Consider the following 21,072-nt stretch of genomic DNA (forward strand, 5'->3'; position numbering starts at 1 on the left):
GCATGTGGAATAAACAAAGCACAATCTCTGGCATAGTATTTAATCTGAACCAGGGATTATGGTTTGTTTCACTCCCAAGAAACCATAGCCTGTAACCACAATTTGTTGCCTTATAAATCGTGGTTGTTGGAGCAAAAGAAGCCAATATCCCTGGTTCAGTCATAACATTATGTCAAGGATTGCAGTTTCTTTCCTCCATATGCTAGCAAGGAGAAAACAAAGAGCCTAGAAAAACAAGGTTCACAGTAAACCATTAGGTATAGTTTACCATGATGTCTAAGTTGGGCCCCTAACTGAGACAATACCATTGATACTGGAAACAGTATTTTTAAACTACAGTATGCAGAAGTCCTCTCAATAGTGTGTTCAGAGCAGATAAATGCGACCTCATTGTAGTAATGAGCCAAATTAGATTATTTTGGGTTATGGTGACATACGCATTCTAGTCTTATTTTTAATATTAAATTAAGTGATATTACTGAATAAATAGCGTATGAAATACTCTGCAATGTAGTTTTAGAGCTAAGGGTATAATTTTCTTCGTTGTTTGCAACTGGGTACTTTTTGTTCAACAGTCACACATAAAGAATGCATTAGATGAGTCACTTGTGCAGAATGGCATAAATATTGTATTTAATATGAAGTTAGAATGCTGAAGAAAACAAAAACAATATGATTATATTAATGCTTTAATGACATGCAGCCAGAGACTTATTTACAAATCTGAGTCTGAGGTGTACTTTTATAATTCAAATCAAAATAAACAAGTTTTCTTAGCAAGCTAGATACTTGTTCACAGTTCTTATGCTGAGCCTCAGAAAGTCATGACATGGGGGAGGGGTGCTGCTGCTGAAACAACATAGCCCAGTCTCAAAATTTCCCTTTATTTCTGAATTCTCTGAAGGCAGAGCTTAATTTGAATCAGATGAGAGACTTCAAATCACTATTCAGTATCAGGGCTCAACTCTTGGAGATATGAAAAAGAGTGGTTTTCAGCATATTCAGAGTGTGTTATGTAATGGCAGGATATTCGTAATCACCAGCCCCACATCTGGTAATAAACAAGGAAGGGGTTTTCAGCACTAAATATTTTAATATGCAGTGATGTTTGAGATTTTCTGAGAAGCAGAATGTCAATCCCTAAAATAAAATATTTGAGCCCTGTCATATGCATTTTACATATCAGGGGAAACAGTGCTCTGTTTGGTCATAGTCTTTCTATCTCCTTTCCTCTGATATGGCTTCTGAGTTTTTCCCCACCCATGCCTGGCAGTGGACAGATATGTGGGCAGCTGGCTTGGGGTAAGCGGATGAGCACTTTTTGTGCCTAGGAGTATACTTTTCCATTCTTGTCAGTATTGTGAAGCCTATTATTATGGAGGAAGTTCCATAGGAAGGTCAATAGGAAGTTGTGCCACTTACTTCTCAGACATAAAAAGGACACAATGGAACAGGGTATCATGTTGTACAGAAGCCTGAGCAATATTACTTTTAAGGCTTGTCTTATATGCCTACTCAACCTCTTCGATCTGCAGAACTGGTACCTTCACAAGTACCATATAATGTCTTTTCTACATCTGCTTGATGCAGCCACACAGAAAGACAGACTTGTATGCTTTGGGAACTCCCAGGCAATATTGCTATACTGTTTTAGATGCCTGCTAAACACTTTTTTTTTTAAGGAAGTCTATCCATACACATAATTATTATCTGTTTATTATTGATCATTGATTTATATTGTTCCATATCTCTCTGAATAAATATTTTACTATACTTCTGCTGCCATAGTCTTCCACTTGTATGACTGGAGAATTAGACTGGTATATTTACTTGCCTGAGTGTGAGTATCCCCTACAGTACTAATTATTGTAGTGCAAGAAGGCATGTTGTGCCTGGAGATGGTGGCCAGGAAACTTTTCCAAAGATTGGTGAATGAAAACATCAGCTGTGCTTCACTAACGTCTCACAGCTGTCCAATTTGTGTTAGTGAAAAAAGAGACTGCTTATAAATTACCGTACCTTCTAGAATTCTGTGTTACTGGTGGTTCTTCTGCTGAACCAAAAAAGGAAGTCCTATAGAAGCACAAAGGTTCAGTAAGTTTCTTATGCTGCCTTGAGGGCTTGGTTGTTGGAACTATTTCGTAGCAATATTCCCCACCCCCCTTATATACAGAACTATGTGCCTCTCTATCTTTCCAGGTTGCTTTCAGTTTATTGTCCCATCTTTGTACTACTTCATAACACTCCAAGGGACAAAACAGTGAGTAATGGGTGCAGAGCAGGCGATGGAGATAAAAAATTGGATGTCCTTGGTTATCCTCTAGGGAATGCTTCCCTGAACGATGAATCACTGTACCCTTATTTGTGCATCCTCTTATGCCTTAGGAGAAATTGTTTAAAATGTCGGGTAAGGGAGAAGATGAATAAATAATCATTCATTTGTCTTTTGCTCAGTGGCAGTTATTATAAAAATCATTTAAACATCTAGCAAAGGGAAAAAGTCAAATCAATTTCTTAGCAGTACACCTTGGTGTTGTGAAATATTACTGTGCCTTTCACTTAGTGAGGCATCCAGAAGGTGCTGTTCCCTTGTCCAGTTTAATGTCTTTTCTGCATGAAAGCCATTGCCACCCTGTTCTTTCTTTCCCCTTTAAAGGTTAGCTGTCTTTTAAATTTGCACAGGTTTTCCTAGCAACAGCTGTCGGCTTTTCAGTAAGCATACCCTTAGGAAATTATGAAAATTTTAAGACCATCTAAATAGTGCTGGGACTTCTCTTCTACGGTGAATATGAGATACATGGCCAGTTTTATTTACCACTATACATTTTTTCTCTGGATCTACAGCCCTGTCTTCCTAGTTCATATTTGATTTCTTTTTTCCAGACCAGTAACAAAAGCTGATCTCAGAGGCCTTTAAAGCACCTGTAGCTTTTGAAAGAAGGTTCCTCACTGAGTAGTTCATTAATTTCCACTTGTACATTCTCAGATTCGAAACCTCCATACTAGTAAACAGTAACACTGGACATTTATATTGTTTAATTCCAATATTCAGGGCACTTTACATTTTCTTTTAATGCAACAAAATATACAATAATAGCAAGAATGTACTACATTTATTGTTGGGCTGGCGAGGGCAGGTGGAACATAGCATTTATATTTAATGATTGTACATATTATGAAATTATTTCAATTTTTCTTTTAATTCTTATGGAAAGTCCAGGATTATTATCTCCACATTGCAGGTAGGAATGAGATTCAGGGAATAGGCTTGTCAAAAGACATATAATGAGATCATAGTTGACTTGAGGCTTAAAGAAGGGGAAATCGCTTAAAATGTTGGTGACTGAACTTTACCAGCTTTCTGGGAAACCCAGCCAGATGGGCGGGGTATAAATAGTAAATTAGTAGCAGTAGCAGTAGTAGTAGTAGCAGTAGCAATTTTGTACTGCAGGGATGGGGAGCCTCATGCCCAGGGGCACAAGTGCAACCCTCCAGACCTCTCTGTCTGGCCCACAGGACTCTGCCCAGACTCTCCCTCTTCTTGGCCCCGCTTTCCTTGAATGACTTTGCCTGGCTGAATTATGTTCTTGAATTGTAATAGTTTATCCACAACTCCGCTTCCAGTAGTATTTCAGTTGCACCTTGATGTCATTTTGTTTGTTCCAGTCATTTCTCATTTCCACCCATGTTATGTTTGTCAGAGTCACTTAACTTCCTTTAAAAAAAAATAAAAAATCTCAGACACATCTCTGGATTAAGTCTGTAGACCTACAGCAGTAAAAATTACCAGGCCAAAAAAAAAAAAAAAAGTGAGGATGGGAGACACTCTCATATCATCAGAGTGACTTGAATGTATGACTGGGAGCCAGGGAGCCATACTTGGCAGTTAATCTACCGTATTTTGCGCCCCATAAGACGCTCCGGCCCATAAGACGCACCTAGTTTTTTTGGGGGGGAATAAAGAAAAAAAAAATTATTCCCCCCCCCAGGTGCGGGGCTGGAAGAACCAGGTCGGGGAACAGTGGGAAGGCACGCTCTGCCTCCCCGCTGTCCCCCGAGCTTGTGGGTACCGACCCCCCTCGCTCTCCAGGCTTCAGCGAAAGCCTGCATTCGCCCCATAAGACGCAGGCACATTTCCCCTTCATTTTTGGAGGGGGGAAAGTGCGTATTATGGGGCGAAAAATACGGTAGATCTCACAGAGCCAGAAATGGATGCACCTATCCCTAAAGTTGCTACAACATACTCAATGGCAGACAGACCTTCCTCAGACTGCTTTGTGGTAAATGTATTGATGCTATCTAAACTGATCTTTTGTTTACTTCCCTAAGTATGCAGAAATCTTAGATTAAAGGTACTGTTCAACTGTGGCATTTGGAAGTTTTTCTTAAGGACTAACAGGACTGCCTTTGTACTCCATTTCAGTAACTCAAGAGTCTAGGATAAGCTCCCATCTCCACTTCCAAAGGCAGCATGGATTTTATTGCCAAGGCACAGTCAAACTAGACATGATAGGAAAATAATGTTTCTTGTTCATGTGTATCCCTGTTTATGCATAAAGCGAAGAGCAGTGTTTATGTCTTACTTTAACGTGACAAACTAATATTCACTAGATGTATAAATGGGCAGACTTGGTGAAAGGCAGCTTACAATGTTCCTAAAATGCAGGGGGTGAAGGTTCAGATCGCCTAACCTGCATGCTGCTTTTCATGTTTTTGGTTTTTTTGTATGTGTGAATTGGACCGGCATATGAATCAACAAACATGGTTGTCTCTGTTGCATCTATTTTCACCCACAGACATTAAAAAAATAACACTAGTGCTCTACTTTAACATTTTGTAATTTGTTACAAGGAATAAGTACTGCCATTGGGGTTCTCTTTGTGTGTGGCTGAATAATAGTGAGGGGATACCTTCAAATTGGGTTTAGCAGTTGTAACGCCAGTGATCCTGAGTCAAATAACATCCCCTGACTTTTAAAAAGTAGTCATATTAAAAAGAAACTAAGGTAGAAAATACTCAGGAGAAGATATATGCCTGAGCGCAATTTTTCCCTTCACTCATTTTTCATCAGGTATCATCGGAGACAGTAAAATTACATGTCATCTTATCTTCAAGTATAGTTAATATAGATAGTCTTTAGGTCATGTCCTGGAAATAACACTGCCTTTTAAAACTTTTTTTGTGTCAAAATCAAATATATTGGCAATCTGTTGGCCATAACCTGCTACAGGATAAGAGTCAGGAAGAGTAACACACAAATCATATCCTTCTCCCTCACTCCCTGTGGTTCCCGCTGCTGTTTCTGCCTTGGTCCATTTTAAAATTCTGCTTGCTTCCAGAATGTCTGCATTTTGTTAGCATGTATCATTTTACATTCTGTGGCAACAATATGCTAAACTTGGGCGGAACTGTTACGTGCACAAAGAATGAGAACAGTAATTTTCAACCTTGTATCCCATTCTTATTTTTCTTTTCTCTTGCAGCACGCATTACTTAGCTAGTTGAAGGACAGAAGAAAAAATGCAGAAAAACATAGAAACAAGATACTGTTGGTTTTGGCAGTCCACTTTTATAAACAAAGTGACACAAATTGAGGCAGAAATTCCTCAGGGATAAGAGAAGTGAACCAAAAGACTGAAAATGCAGCACAGAGCAAAGTCCCTTCCAGATGGTGTTTTAAATAAATTTATCAGGCGGGTATGAAAGACGATAATGAACATTCAGAATGGGGAGTGGCAGCCTTCCCTTGGGAGCCAAAACAACATGGTACTTTCTGTACATTGCAATTATTTGATTGCTGTCTAATTTCCCAGTGTGCAAACAGTACAAAATCATTAATACAGTATATATCAAGAACTTTATTAGAGAATGGCAAGTTGAACAATTGCTTTGGTAAATAAATAAATAAATAAATAAATAAATAGCATTTGTGTTGAAATGGATTACCGGTATATAATAAATAAACATTAAACCAGATTTCAAGAACACATCCTTAAACCAATATGCACATCAGTAAATTGGAATAAATTAATTTGTGAGTAACGTCCTAAAATATATACTAGCTGCTGAATACTACAAAAATTCCAGAGTGCTAAATCTTGATGGGCTAAGAAAATATTGGTTGCAAATGCTTTGATATAAAACAGCAACAAAACAATTGTTACAGGTTTTAGCTTTGAAATACCTTATCCCCATTATGAACCCGAAGGGAAGCATTTGATTATTTAACCTGAAACAAGCCATCTGTACATTTGAGCGATATTATTATTTATAAAGCTCCATAAGCGTGTTTTGATTTTATTGTATATAGTTTTTAAATTGTTCTGCGCTGCTTAGGGAGCCTTGTTGTTGAAAGATGGGCTGAGACTTTTAAAAAATAATTACATAAAATGAATTGGGAGGAATTACGAGAGGGAAGAGAAGGATCAGAGAGAGGCAAGAAAGAGATGAATATGAGGAAATGTAGATATATTTATTTAAAGTCTGCAGGAGCAAAACGCAAAATAGGTCTGAGGATGGATCAGGAGAAAAACAGTGGAACTATCTAGGTGTTTAGGGACAAAACATTTTTGTAAGGGAGACATTTGTCTACCAAGAAAGGTGGTAGACCCAAGTAACTTTTTCTTCACTGTCGGCTTATGTCAGACTATAGCAACGTAATTCAGGTCTCAGTACTAAAGGATTCACAGCATTTCCATTTCCTAGTTGCTTATGTAATTAGGGATTTGTGAAGCATTAGCTTCAAGTTCTCCATGGTTGAAAACATTTTGGAAAGACACACATATAATGTTGGTGTACTTTATAGTAACATCAGACAAAAGGGCTCATGTAGTGGACAGCTTCCATGATGATCGTGACTGCAACACCTGAAGCAGGAATAAAAGTCATGAAAATAATGTCTGCTCCCTCAGGAGGTTGGGGACTATCTTTCCTCAGAGGTTTTTAAGCAGAGGTTGGATGGCCATTTGTCTTGGATGCTTTAGCTGAGATTCCTGCATTGCAGGGGGTTGGACTAGATGACCCCTGGGATCCCTCCGAACTCTACAATTCTATGATTCTTGAACTTCAGCTGAAGCACTTGAAAACACCTATTACACATTTACACAGAGAGTCTACTGAGCCTCCTCCAGCTTGGATCGCTCAGTTGGTTGGAGCACAGTGCTGATAATCCCAAGGTTGCAGGTTTGATCCCCGTAAGGGACAGCTGCATATACCTGCATTGCAGGGGGTTGGACTAGATCAGTGATTCTCAACCTGTGGGTCCCAGATGTTGCTGGACTACAACTCCCATCATCCCTGAGCTCTGGCCTTGCTCTGGAGTTGAAGTTCAACAACATCTGGGGACCCACAGGTTGAGAAAGGCTGGACTAGATGATCCTCAGGGTCGCTTCCAACTCTGCAGGTCGATGATTCTATGATTATACACACACACACACACACACACACACACACACATTCTGAACTCAGAATTAAAGATTCATAAGAATCTGTGCTGCCTTCAAGAGTCCCTCAACTTATCTGAAACCACAACTGAATGGCATAAGTAGGCCTGGGGAAGACTGTAGTGTTAGCAAATGATCTTCCAGCACTCAGGCCCACTTGAAGAGATTGCAACCAAGATCACCTAAAACAGTTTGCAATGAAAGGTTCACTAGGCAGTTTAAATTATTATGTGGAGTCCACCAGTTCTAAAGCGGCAAGTGTTGTGTTCTTGGAGCAACAGTGAAAACAATACTGCCCAATGCTGTAGCTTCTTTATTGCCAGTACCACTGCTTTTTTTAGTCACTGTGCATTAGGAGTTCCTTAGAAGGTTGGTTGGCGTCTTGTACGCCTGCTTCCGGCAACTCCTTCAGCCAAGCTGGTGCCAAAAATATTACTCTGGTTTCCTTTGGACCACATCAGTGAGGCCAAAAGGGAGTCATCATCTGGGCAACCCAGGACCTCCATACACACCACCCAGGCCTGCACCCTGGAGAGTGTTAGCTATTTCACTCCTCCAATGCTGCATTTGTGATTGGTGTAAATCACATACCTGTCTGAGAAGAGTGTGGGGAATGGAAGACAGTCTTATCTCTTCCGCTGCATGTGCTTTTTGTTCTCTCGGAGCTGGAGAGAACGGATGCCATTATGCTTTTGCCTGTACATAGTGTGTAAATAAATAGTAGATTAGCTCTGCGATGTCTCACGCTTCTTGCTGTGTTATGCCAGAAGTGTAGTGTGCATATACCATCTGGTATATGTCGCTAGAAGTGCACTGGAAGAGGAGATGTCTTTTCCAGAGCTGTATGTACCGGAGAACGCTCAGAATTCTGGGGGCTTGCAGGCACCCCCAGGGCGTTTTCCACTTTGGTGCTGCTAACACAGTGGATTCACTTCACCCCTAGAGGTGCACTCCATTGTCTCTCAAGACAGACGGGTGCCAACAACAACGAAAAAGTGCATTGCCATTCCTGTCCTGGTCCACAATTCCATGTTGATCCTAATATTAAGGTTGTCTGCTTTCAGCAAAACAATTGCTATGATATTAACCTGTCTAAATACTTATTTGCAATCCATAATTTTGTTCTAGGGCTGCTTTGGAGTTAAAGGTTCTCTGACCTGTCCTGGTTCAGACAGTTCTCCCATTCTTATTCATTATTAATCTATGCTCTGAATCATCAGCCCATGTGTTCCTGCTTATTTTTATTCTTCCCCAGAAATAGAAATGGATGGTTGTCTGTGCCTGCTTTTGATCTCTTTTGTATTTTAATTTTCAGTTCCCACTGAGAACGTTGCAACGGTTGCAGACTGTGCCAGTGTGATTGAGGGCGTAAGCCGAAGTCGCAATGCCTTGCTGAACGGAGACACAAAGAACTACGACTGGGATTCTGGGTATACATGCCATCAGCTAGGCAGTGGTGCTATCGTAGTGCAGTTGGCACAACCTTACATGATTGGATCAATTCGGTAAGATTTCTTTTTTATGAAAAGCTAGTTCACTACGGGGAAAATTCATGCCTCCTGGATACCTTCCATATGCAGCTTCAGTTTCTTTAAGCGGCATCTGAAACAACACCATGTGTTAGTTGTTAAGATAGAGGATGGTGTATTTTATTTATAAATCTTTATAAGTTATCTTTATAAGTTAAATAAATAAAAGGGTTGTGTGTGTATCATGTAGAAAGGTCAGTTGCTTTTCCTTGCTATGAGAATAGTCTTCTCGTGATGCAATAGCATGCAAAACATAACTTGAAAAACAAATCATGACACACATTTAATATTAAAATAGTGACATAACTTGTTGCTGGGGATGGCATCAGAAACAGAGTGCTATAGATAATTCTATATTATTGTTGTTGTTGTTGTTGTTGTTGTTACTATTTCTGATATTTATCACAATCCGTATAGCCCCCAAACATGCCTCTGTTAATCTACCTAGTTCAGTTTTTTTTTTTTGCTTGATATAGTTGGAAATCATAGGCTTAGAAGACTCACTTAGTGCCATTTTCAGTGACCGTTGACTGGCTACGTCTGTGTTTTCTTAAAATAGACGCTTAGATATTTTCTCCAGCTTACCTCCTCAACTATGAGGTTTATGGGGTAATGGGTATATTGAACAGAATGTTGGTGTTAGACCAAGGAAACATGGATTCAAGGCCATGAATCTTACCACATGATCTTAGGTGGAGAAATAGTGACAGCAAGGGTAAAAAGGTAGAAGGTAAATGACCCCTGAAAGCTAAGTCCCGTCACAGACGACTCTGGGGTTGTGGTGCTCATCTCGCTTTACAGGCCGAGGGAGCCAGCATTTGTCCGCAGACAGTTTTTCCGGGTTATGTGGCCAGCATGACTAAGCCGCTTCTGGCGAAACCAGAGCAGCACACGGAAACACCGTTTACCTTCCTGCCGGAGCGGTACCTATTTATCTACTTGCACTGGTGTGCTTTCGAACTGCTAGGTTGGCAGGAGCTGGGACAGAGCAACGGGAGCTCAGCACATCGTGGGGATTCAAACCGCCAACCTTCTGATCAGCAAGCCCTAGGCTCAGTGGTTTAGACCACAGCGCCACCCGCGCGGGTAGGGAAGCCTTTTCTTTCTGGGCACCATGTGCCAGTAGTGAAATGGGGGCAGAGGCAAAACTGGTCAGAACAATGAATGCATTGTGTGTGTGTGTGCCATAGGCTGGTTTTTACACACATATCCCTCTCCGCCCTACATCCAAGGAAGCAAGAAGAATCAACAGAGTTCAAGGCACATTCCAGCCAAGCAAATGCACTCAAAGAGGGTGTGAAGCATGACCAGTGGGGTGGAGTGGGGGGGGGGAGAATTTCAGGAGCCAAATAGAGAGGCTTGGAAGGATACATTTGGCCCGTAGGCCTGAGATTCCCCCTACCTGCATTACAGGGTTATTGTGAGGGTAACACTGCAGTCAGAGCAAGTACACGGCTCCTTGAAGGAAAGGCCGGATAATGCACTACATAATTCATATGTAGTACACTATTTTTATAAAGGTAAGTTGAACTATTCAAGATGCATTATCAAAGAAACATGGCAAGAGCTTTGGACAATTCCAAAATCCTTAACTCCAAACATGAGATCTTCAGAAGGATTCCCCATGGATGTAATGTTTTGTATTTTAAATACAGTGGTACCTCTGGCTAAGTACTTAATTCGTTCCGGAGGTCCGTTCTTAACCTGAAACTGTTCTTAACCTGAAGCACCACTTTAGCTAATGGGGCCTCCCACTGCTGCCGCACCGCCGGAGCATGATTTCTGTTCTCATCCTAAAGCAAAGTTCTTAAACTGAAGCACTATTTCTGGGTTAGCGGAGTCTGTAACCTCAAGCATATGTAACCTGAAGCGTATGTAACCCGAGTTACCACTGTAAACAAAAACAAATAAGACACCAGAAAACCTATCCAGAACAGACATTCTGTAAAATAAGCTATGAAATGAGTCAATATCCTTTTTATAAGATCAGATCCTTATTTTAATTCTTCACAATTCATTTTTTCAAGTGCTTAGTGTATGTATTTATTTTTTTAAAGTCTTAGTCCATCTTTCAGCAAGGCTTCCTAAGCAGCTCAGAACACTTTAAAAACAATATATTATAAAATTAGGAGACACTTACAAAGCTTTATAAATAATAATACTGCTCAAATGTGCAGATGGCTTGTTTCAGGTTAAATAATCAAATGCTTCCCTTTGGGCTCATGATGGGGATAAGGTATTTCAAAGCCAAAGCTTATAACAATTGTTTTGTTGTTTTAAATCAAAGCATTTGCAAAATCCTTGCATTTATTAATGCTTTTCTCTGCCCCTTACGCTTTTGGTATTAAGACACTTTCATAAGTGAGGGATAAAATAAGGTATACTCTTTTCAAGGAGGCTGTACTGTTTTGGCTTTTTCTGTGTGCTTTTGGGAAGTGTTGACATGCCACATATGACAAGATGAAAAAGAAAAGATATCTGAAATTACAGTGCATCAGTGCAGGTGGATGAAACTGCAGATCTCCCTACACTCGCACGGATTAGTGAGAGTGGAACTTCACAGGCAGGCATTTATGGCTTACAAGTAGATCATTGACCTCCTTGCTAACTGGATGTGGCAGCTACTAGTGACATACAGGTTCATTTTGTCACAAGGAAGTTCTTTTTTATTTCTGAAATACCTTCTATATTTGAAAGTAAATATATTCACAGATAATCAGTTTTACCACCAACACACTCCAAACAAAGCTGTCAGGCAATGTACTCCCTCCTCCCCTTCCTTACTTCATTAGTATAGATTAACTCCTCAGGTTTGCTTATAGTTTGAGAGCAACTTTCGTTGCAAAAGGCTTTGCAGTCTTTATATTGTTGGTCCTGACAACAGATATATTTCACTACTATACCAGATGTATTGATAAAGGAATTGCCGATGAAAGCCTACCACATTGTTTAGGGATTTGAATTATTGTAATCCAGTGGTGTTAGAGTCTCCAGGGAGTACTGATCAATCCTGCTAAAACAAATGCATCTCATTGTGTGGTGCATCTAGACTCACATGTCACCCTAACAATTTACTGTCCATACATAGTGGAACTTTGGCTTCTCCTGCATCTGTTGCACAGCACAGATTGGGCTTCACAGATAACTGCAGGATTCTGAGAAGATCCAAATGTATCTTCTATTGATCACTAAAAGTTATCAAGTGACCTTCAATGTAAGTTATCTTAATATTTTATTCTATGCCCCCCCAAATATATATATTGAAGTACTTTTCTTTAAAGTGATATTTTTATGATTTTCACACATAGATTTGGATCATTCAGATGAAGCATTAGCTTTTTAGAGGTGACCAGGCAACTGTCTCTGTTTTTCGTTCACAGTTATCACAAAGAGTCCCATTTCAAACTTGGAAACGGTTATATTTTAAAAAATCTAAATTGTGTGAATTACAGCTATTATCTTCTGGACAATTATATTATAAAACTTACATATTTCATAAAACTTACATATGGTACATACCAAACTCTATAGGCCGGGAGCCAGCGCTGTCCGCAGACACTTCTGGGTCACGTGGCCAGCGTGACAAGCTGCATCTGGCGAGCCAGCGCAGCACACGGAACACCGTTTACCTTCCCACTGGTAAGCGGTCCCTATTTATCTACTTGCACCCGGAGGTTCTTTCGAACTGCTAGGTTGGCAGGCACTGGGACCGAACGGCAGGAGCACACCCCGCCACGGGGATTCGAACCGCCGACCATGCGATCGGCAAGTCCTAGGTGCTGAGGTTTTACCCACAGCGCCACCCGCGTCCCCTATCTATAATACAGTGGTGCCTCGCAAGACGAAATTAATCCGTTCCGTGAGTCTCTTCGTCTTGCGGTTTTTTCGTCTTGCGAAGGACGGCTATTAGCAGCTATTAGCGGTTTAGCGGCTATTAACGGATTAGCGGCTTTAAGAAAAAGGAAACAAACTTGCAAGAACTCGCAAGACGTTTCGTCTTGCGAAGCAAGCCCATAGGGAAATTCGTCTTGCGGAACGACTCAAAAAACGGAAAACTCTTTCGTCTTGCGCGTTTTTCGTCTTGCGAGGCATTCGTCTTGCGAGGTACCACTGTACTGTGTATTTAATTACACACCACACCTTTATTTCACACTTGCTCCAAAGATGTGACGGGGTTAACTTTATCCTCACAATATCCCTGTAATGTTAGCAAGCTACTTAGAAAATAAACTCCTGGCAACATGCACAACAGAAGCTGCCATTGTAGTAAAAGTTTATTCTCTCAAAATACTATTCTTGCTTGGTATGTACCATATGTAAGTTTTTTTTCATGCTGAATATAATTACTAGAGTAAATCAGTAAAAAATTTGTTCTGCACGAAAGGTATTACAAAAGATTTTTATGTATATCTAAAAACACCACACATTGTAAATTGGGCCCTATACATATCTCTTTACAGAGACATACTAGTACAGTGGTACCTTGGTTTACGAACTTAATCCGTTCCTGAAGTCTGTTCTTAAACCAAAACCGTTCTTAAACCAAGGCGCAATTTCCCTAATGAGGCCTCCCGCCACCGGTGCCCTTCCACCTTTCGGATTCTGTTCTTAGACCGAGGTAAAGTTGTCAAACCAAGACACTATTTCTGGTTTTGCAGAGTTTGTAAATCGAATTGTTCTTAAACTGAACTGTTCTTAAACCAAGGTATCACTGTATTGTTTTAATGTGTCTATTTTTAAAAATCTAAATCCACCAAATGTGTTGCTAAAGTATGAATAACAAACTTGTCAAAATTCTAGTGGGATTTTTCAGTGGCAGCTTAATGTTGTTACATTTTCATCCATTTAAAGTATTCAAAACACATTATTCTTGTGTGTTTTTCAGCACTGAACCTCCTCACAATAGCTCTGTGTTGCGGTCCTCAGAAACAAACAATCCAGCAGTTTTGTTTTTTAGAATTTGCTTCCCAAAAATGTCTCAAAGTGCTTTAACAATAAAAACATCAACAATAAAAAATGTATATAAAAACAGTTTCAAGTTAAATACAGACGTAGAACTCCACTTAAAAGGCTTGTTGAAGAAGGAAAATCTTCCACAGCTGCCAAATAGACTGTGCCAGTCTGATATGTGATGGCCGGAATTTCCAAAGTAGGTGCCACTGTGTTAAAAGCCCAGTTCTTATGCCATACAATATGGACTCCTATAGACTGCAGTGATCAGTTGGGTATATAAAGGATTAGAGAATCTTTTAAGTACCCTGCCCTCAAGAGCTTTGTACACCAGTACCATCACCATGAACTTAGCCTAGTAGCTAATTGGTAGCCATTGCCATTCTTCCGGCTGTGGTGTAACATGATGCCAATATTCTGTTCCAGTGAGTAGTGAACTACTGCATTTTTCACTAGCTATGGGGCAGCCCCACATATCGATTGATCAGTTATCCAGATCTGGGAACCACTCACCCACAATGCCTCCATCTTGCCAGTTTGTTGGCCCTCATCCAAGCAAGTCACCAAGTCCAGGCACTGGTCCAGGGCTTGCATAGCATCTCCTTTTTCAGATAAATAATGCTGGACATCATAGTTCTGATCCTACTTGGTCGTTCCTAGAGAGTGAGGCTGGGAGAGTACTCTTTGACCCCATGGAGCATGGGTAGGCAAACTAAGCCCCGGGGGCCGGATCTGGCCCAATCGCCTTCTAAATCCGGCCCATGGACGGTCCAGGAATCAGCGTGTTTCACCTGAGTAGAATGTGTCCTTTTATTTAAAATTCATTTCTGGGTTATTTGTGGGGCCTGCCTGGTGTTTTTACATGAGTAGAACGTGTGCTTTTATTTAAAATGGATCTCAGGGTTATTTGTGGGTCATAGGAATTCGTTCATTTCCCCCTCCCCCAAAAATATAGTCCAGCCCCCCACAAGGTCTGAGGGACAGTGGACCGGCCCCCTGCTGAAAAAAATTGCTGACCCCCTGGGAGCCTTCAGTGTGGCGTTCCACAGGGTGCAGTTTTATCCCCTGTGCTTTACTACATGAAACCAGAGGGGGGTTATTCAGAGTTTTGGAGTAGGCTGTCAGCAATATGCTGGTGACACACATCTCTACTTTTCCTTTACATCTGCAGGTGTGGCAGTGGATGCGCTGGACCATTGTCTTGCCTCAGTACAGTGGTACCTCGGGATGTGAACGGGATCCGTTCCAGAGCCCCGTTCGCATCCTGAACAGAACGTAAGACGTGCATGCGCGGGTCGCGTTTTGCCACTTCTGTGCATGAACCTGACGTCATTTTGACCGTCTGTACATGCTCAAGTGGCGAAACCCGGAAGTAACATGCTCCGTTACTTCCGGGTCGCCGTGGAGCACAACCCGAAAATACCCTGAAGTGTATTTATCCCGCGGTATGACTGTAATGGACTGGATGAGAGCCAAGAAGCTGAAGCTCAATCCAGATAACCCTGTTAGTAGGCCCCAGTGTTAATCCCTAGACAGGATAGATGGGAAGTTGCCCACTGTTGATGGGGTTACACACACTCTGAAGGAGTGGGTACATAGCTTGAAGGTCCTTCTGGATCCTTTGCTGTCACTGGAGGCTCAGGTGGCCTGGGTGGCATGCAGTGCCTTTCATCAGCTTTGGCTGGTGGCCCTGCTGCACCCCTATCTTGACTGGGATAGCCTAATGTCTGTTGTCTGTGCTCTGGCAACCTTGAGGTTACATTACTGCAGTGCCTTATACCTAAGACTGCCTCTGAAGACTGTTCCAAAACTTTGGCTGGTGCAGAATTCAGCAGCCAAGTCACTGACCGGGGCAAGACAGTTTGAGCATATTACACTGATCCTGGCCCGATTGCACTGGCTGCCAATTAGTTTCTTGGCCCAATTCAAAATGCTTATTTTGACCTTTAAAGTCTTAAGCGACTCGGGACTGCAGTATCTCAAGGACTGCCTCTTTCCTTATGAACCGACCCAGACCCTGCAATCACCACAAGAGGTCCTTCTTTGTGTGCCTTATCCATGAGAGGTCCATAGCGTGACACAACACAATAATGGGTCTTTTCTGTGGTGTCTCCCTGTTTGTGGAATGCCCTCCCCAGGTAGGCTCACCTGGCACCGTCATGACATATCTTTAGGCACCAGACGAAAACATTTCTCTTCAAGCGTTCAGCTGATTAACATTCTATGGTTTTTTAAATGTGTTCATGGGAGGAGAATTATTGTTTTGTTTTATTATGCATATAATAATTGTCCTGATGATCCCAAAGACACATTATATAATGAACTTTTAAAAAAGGCTTTAAAAATCCTTTTCAAAAAACCCAGAAACAATGCTGAAGTCACCAAAAAAGAGAGACATTTGTTCCTATATGCAGCAAAAATGGAAAACAGATAAGGCACCAACAAAAGAAGAATGGCATATCAAACTGTTACAATATGCAGAGCCAGCAGGGATGACCACTAGAATCAGAAACCAAAATGACAAAGGGTATAAAGAGGACTGGAAATATTTTTTTGAATACATGAAAAAGTATTATAAACAGGCAATCAACCTAGCAGGATGGCAAGATTCTCAACAGTGTAAGAAATAGTCAAAGTTTATATAAGGAGTTCTGATAGATGGGATGAACCAAGAAAACGCGAGAAAAAGAGGAGAAAAAAGGAACCATGGAAGGAGAGGATGGGAAGCCAGTTAAGGAATGTCTTTTGGATTTCTGTCTATTTATGGACTTTCCTCCCTTCTTTCTTAATTTCAGAGATTCTTCTCTTTTTGTACTGCTTTTGTTTATATCTTGTTGATATGGGAATGTATCAGAAATGCAAATAATTATAATAAAAACAAAGACAAATTATATATAATGTAGGGCCACAGTGAAATATATAGCGTTTCTAGTTCTACAGGGAAACCTTGTGAAATATAAGAAAAGGATATCATAGAGTTGGAATAGACCACAAGGGCCATCGAGTCCAACCCCCTGCCAAGCAGGAAACACCATCAGAGCACTCCTGACATATGGTTGTCAAGCCTCTGCTTAAAGACCTCCAAAGTAGGAGACTCCACCACACTCCTTGGCAGCAAATTTCACTGTCGAACAGCTCTTACTGTCAGGAAGTTCTTCCTAATGTTTAGGTGGAATCTTCTTTCTTGTAGTTTGGTTCCATTGCTCCGTGTCCGCTTCTCTGGAGCAGCAGAAAAACAACCTTTCTCCCTCCTCTATATGACATCCTTTTATATATATATAACTGCCAACTATCAGCTAATCAAGAGCACTTACAATCCCCCCCCTCTCTCTATATGTATAATGCATATAATAATCTACACACACACATCCCATATTGGGGAGGGAGCAGAAATTCTGTACTCAACGGATAACAGAGTCTAGACCTGGGGTTATGAGCCAAGGAAGATTAATTCTGTGACTGCCCCATTTTAAAGCGAAACTCCTCTTCTCTATTTTTAATGGATACATATTCTCCCCCTAGAGTGCTAGGCTCTGAGATTCTTACTAAAATGTAAGGTGGTGCAATCAAATTTTTATTACACTCATTGCTACCTATTTCAATTAATGGACTTCTAGCAAGGTTGATGCTTCTGAGGCAAATGTTTAATATTCTGGATATTGCAAGAAGTGAGCCGGATGAACTTCAAGTTCACTCAGCATTTCTTCCTACAGCCCAGAGGGCAAGATTGACTAACGAAGGCTAATTTAACATTTTCTTCTAATATAAGAAGCCTTTGTAGCAGAAACAGCGTTGCCCTAAACTGTTTTCCCCCCTGTGATGTGTGCAGTTCTGCCTCCTTCACTTAAACATTCTCTTTCTAGCCTAGTGTATCCATCACAGCACAACCTAGCCTACTCATTAATGTTTACTGCGGTACCTTGCTCAGAATACATTTGAAGGATTAGTATGTGGCATGAAATGTGGCCCTTGTGCCCAGAGTGCACTAGTGAATATTTATACTGGCACCTGAGAGGCATTTTGTGGTAGTCTGAAAGGGCACTTCATGCAGACTGAATTCTGTGCAACATGTATTTTTCTTTAGCTTCTAATTATTCAGATGGTATCATGGAGAGGCAAATAAGAAACTTCAGTTGGGCTACTGTTGACTTGTGCAAAAAAAGTACAATTTAACTCTTTTTAAATTCACTTTCAGGGGTTTATGTGGGTCAGCATTCAAAAAACAGAAAGGTAACAGTTCAGTGAATCAGGCCACATGTTGCTGACCTGGAAGTTGCTATTTTGTCCCCATATGCATGAATACTTGTCAGCAGAGGATAACACCTCAAACATCTTGCCTTACCCCATAGATGCCCAGTTGAGTTCTTCAGTCTGCCAAACTGGCACTGTTACAGGTGCCACACAATACTCGTTCTGTATTTGTAAATAATAATATTTTGGTGTGGCAGCACCCACAATTTGGGACTCTGTGCCTTTTCACATCAGGCAGGCTCTTTAACTGTACAGGTGCCTTCTAAGAACATTTTTGTTTAGACAGGCCTACCTAGATACGTGGAATGTTTACATGTAAATTCTATGAAATAAATAAGTAAACTAAATCTCATGAAGTTCACTCTAATTTACATAGTCATTAAGTTACTATAAAACTCTTTATCCTGTTACACTGAGACATTTTAGGAGCGATAGCACATTTTACCTTACTGCATTTTTAGCTATTCTCATCCACAGTTGTGTGTTTTGAATCAACTTAATATAGGCTTCAGCACTGTGGACAGCACTTAGCGCCCTGTGTGGCTCTAGATAATGTTTGATATCAATACAGTGGTACCTCGGGTTGAGAACTTAATTCGTTCCAGAGGTCCATTCTTAACCTGAAACTGTTCTTAACCTGAAGCACCACTTTAGCTAATGGGGTCTCCTGCTGCCTGCCGCGCCGCCAGAGCACGATTCCTGTTCTCATCCTGAAGCAAAGTTCTTAACCCGAGGTGCTATTTCTGGGTTAGCAGAGTCTGTAACCTGAAGCGCATGTAACCTGAAGCGTATGTAACCCGAGGTACCACTGTAGTTCATCCTGCACTATACAGAACTCAAGTGTGTCCACAGAACCTGTTTGCCAAGAAACTTCTAGAATTTACTAGCCTTCTTACTAGCATCTTACTGTACCTTCTTACTAGCCTTGAATATTTGAACCAAGGAAATGTATTGGGAATCTGAGGTGAGATGTGCACATAGCAAAAGTTACCCACAGTTCCAGCCACCACACACAGGCAACTTATGATCCAAAATAGTTTACTACTGTAGAAGATTAGGCTTTAGTAATACAGTTCCATACGTTGATATACATTACAGTTCGTAGGCTTTGGAGATGCAGATACAGATATATGCAAGTACAAAGTATCTGTGTTGTTCCAGCTTCAAGACGTAAAACAGACTCCGACTTACAGAGGGACTCACTGACTGACATGCCTTAACTGCTTATATAGATGGCACTGGGCCATTGCCATAGCAACTGGCTTGGCTGATCATGCACCTCTTGGCTTATCTCATACACGGGATGATTTGTGCTCATGAAGGAAATTAAGCCCTTCCTCCATGCCCAGTTTCTCCAACAGGAAACTACAAAGTCCCGTAATAATTGTTGGATTATTTTGATTGTTGTTAGCCGCCCTGAGCCCAGCTTCGGCTGGGGAGGGTGGGATATAAATAAAAATTTATTAAATTTATTATTAATGATAAAAAGTATTCTCTTGGGGGAAAATAATAGATTCCTTGGAGGGGATTACATATGTTTTTGCTTTTATCCATACTTGTAATTAAAAAGTGTTACAATGATTTATATCTGTGTTTATCTCATCACACATCTAAGATTCTGCCCTTAAGTTGACAGATATTTTTAATAAGCAAGTTAGATACAATCTTGCTTAGAGGCACCAAAAGACTTTTACAGCTACATAGAAAGATAGTGGGTGAGAAAGCAGAATTTCAGATAGCTGAGTCTTTCTTCTGACCAAGTGTGCAACGATGCCTTTGGGAGTTCTGACTGAATCAGCTCTAAATTTTTAATTTGCAGGAAGTCAGCACTAATGAGAACTTTAGTTTTCCTTCAGAAACCTTTTATTTTTGCTTCTGAAATGATGACTTATTAATATTATTAACAGCCAGGCTTAAGCAAAGGGTTCTGGAACAGCTTTTGTAAAGCTTGTTTGACCAGCCTATCTTAACCCCAGACAGTGTCAAAGGTTTTAGAGATGTGGAGGGCAGTTTATTATTGAATTCCATGCCCTTTAGGTAAGCAGGCTTCTGAATTAGTTAATATTTTCCCAGAACCTAACAGGGCTTAAGTTTATCTCATAACTATCAACCAACAGCATCATTAAAGGGGGAAAATGAGGCTGCTGGTGGTGCATGGTGAAATAATTTTTGCAGAAATAATGTTTTTATCAGCAGTTGAAAGTAAACAAGATATCTTCAATAGGAATAAAGGAATACATTAAAGAAAACTTAAATGTTCTTCTAAGAAAGCTGTATGCGGTCTATATAAAAAGTTACACTTTTATTTTGGTAAGAGAAAGATGCGTGGTTAAATTGCATTTCAAATCTAATGTAGAAGCAGCGAGTTTTTCAGTTGCTTTGGTGACATGCTGCTGTCATTTGATATAGGCATGATAAAGATGAGATTGGCATTCACCATTCATAAATTTAAGAAAAGTCCTGCTTGTTATCTCTCAGATGGCCTATAAAAACTATTTATGGAAATATACTGCATTGCTTCCTAAATTTAAAAGATAGGAGATTCCCTCAGATTAGGAAAGGTACCATTGAGTGCAAGAGTATGCCTGCATGGTTATTGAACAGACTTAAGGAAGTTGTAGAAGGCAATAAGGATTTGTTCAGAAGGGTGGGGGTGTAGAGGAGCAGATTGCTAAAAACCAAGGTTTTGGAGGGCCCTTGGTTCCAGACTTCCTCCATGGACCACCCTCTCTCATTGAGTCTTCTCATCACTATTATCAACAGTTATTTCTGTTGTTCTTCTTCCAAATCATTAATCCAGTTTCAAAAAGCTTTTGACAGAGTACCTCATCAAAGACTCCTGAATACGCTTAGCAGGCATGGCGTAAAAGAAGTCATTTTGTGGAACACTGGTTATGAAA

General features: G+C 40.6%; 1 protein-coding gene across 6 annotated transcripts in view; it reads left to right on the forward strand.

The window, feature by feature from the left end:
* BTBD9 (BTB domain containing 9) overlaps positions 1-21,072 on the forward strand; it is a 151,006-nt gene that overhangs the window by 91,569 nt on the left and 38,365 nt on the right. For all 6 annotated transcript variants that reach the window (XM_082214847.1, XM_082214845.1, XM_082214842.1 and 3 more), the window contains one exon: positions 8,758-8,947. In XM_082214847.1, coding sequence (XP_082070973.1) covers positions 8,758-8,947 — 190 coding nt within the window. The remainder of the gene's footprint in view (positions 1-8,757; positions 8,948-21,072) is intronic.

Source organism: Podarcis vaucheri (assembly GCF_965113315.1).
Source record: "Podarcis vaucheri genome assembly, chromosome: 3".
NCBI classification, from domain to species: domain Eukaryota; kingdom Metazoa; phylum Chordata; class Lepidosauria; order Squamata; family Lacertidae; genus Podarcis; species Podarcis vaucheri.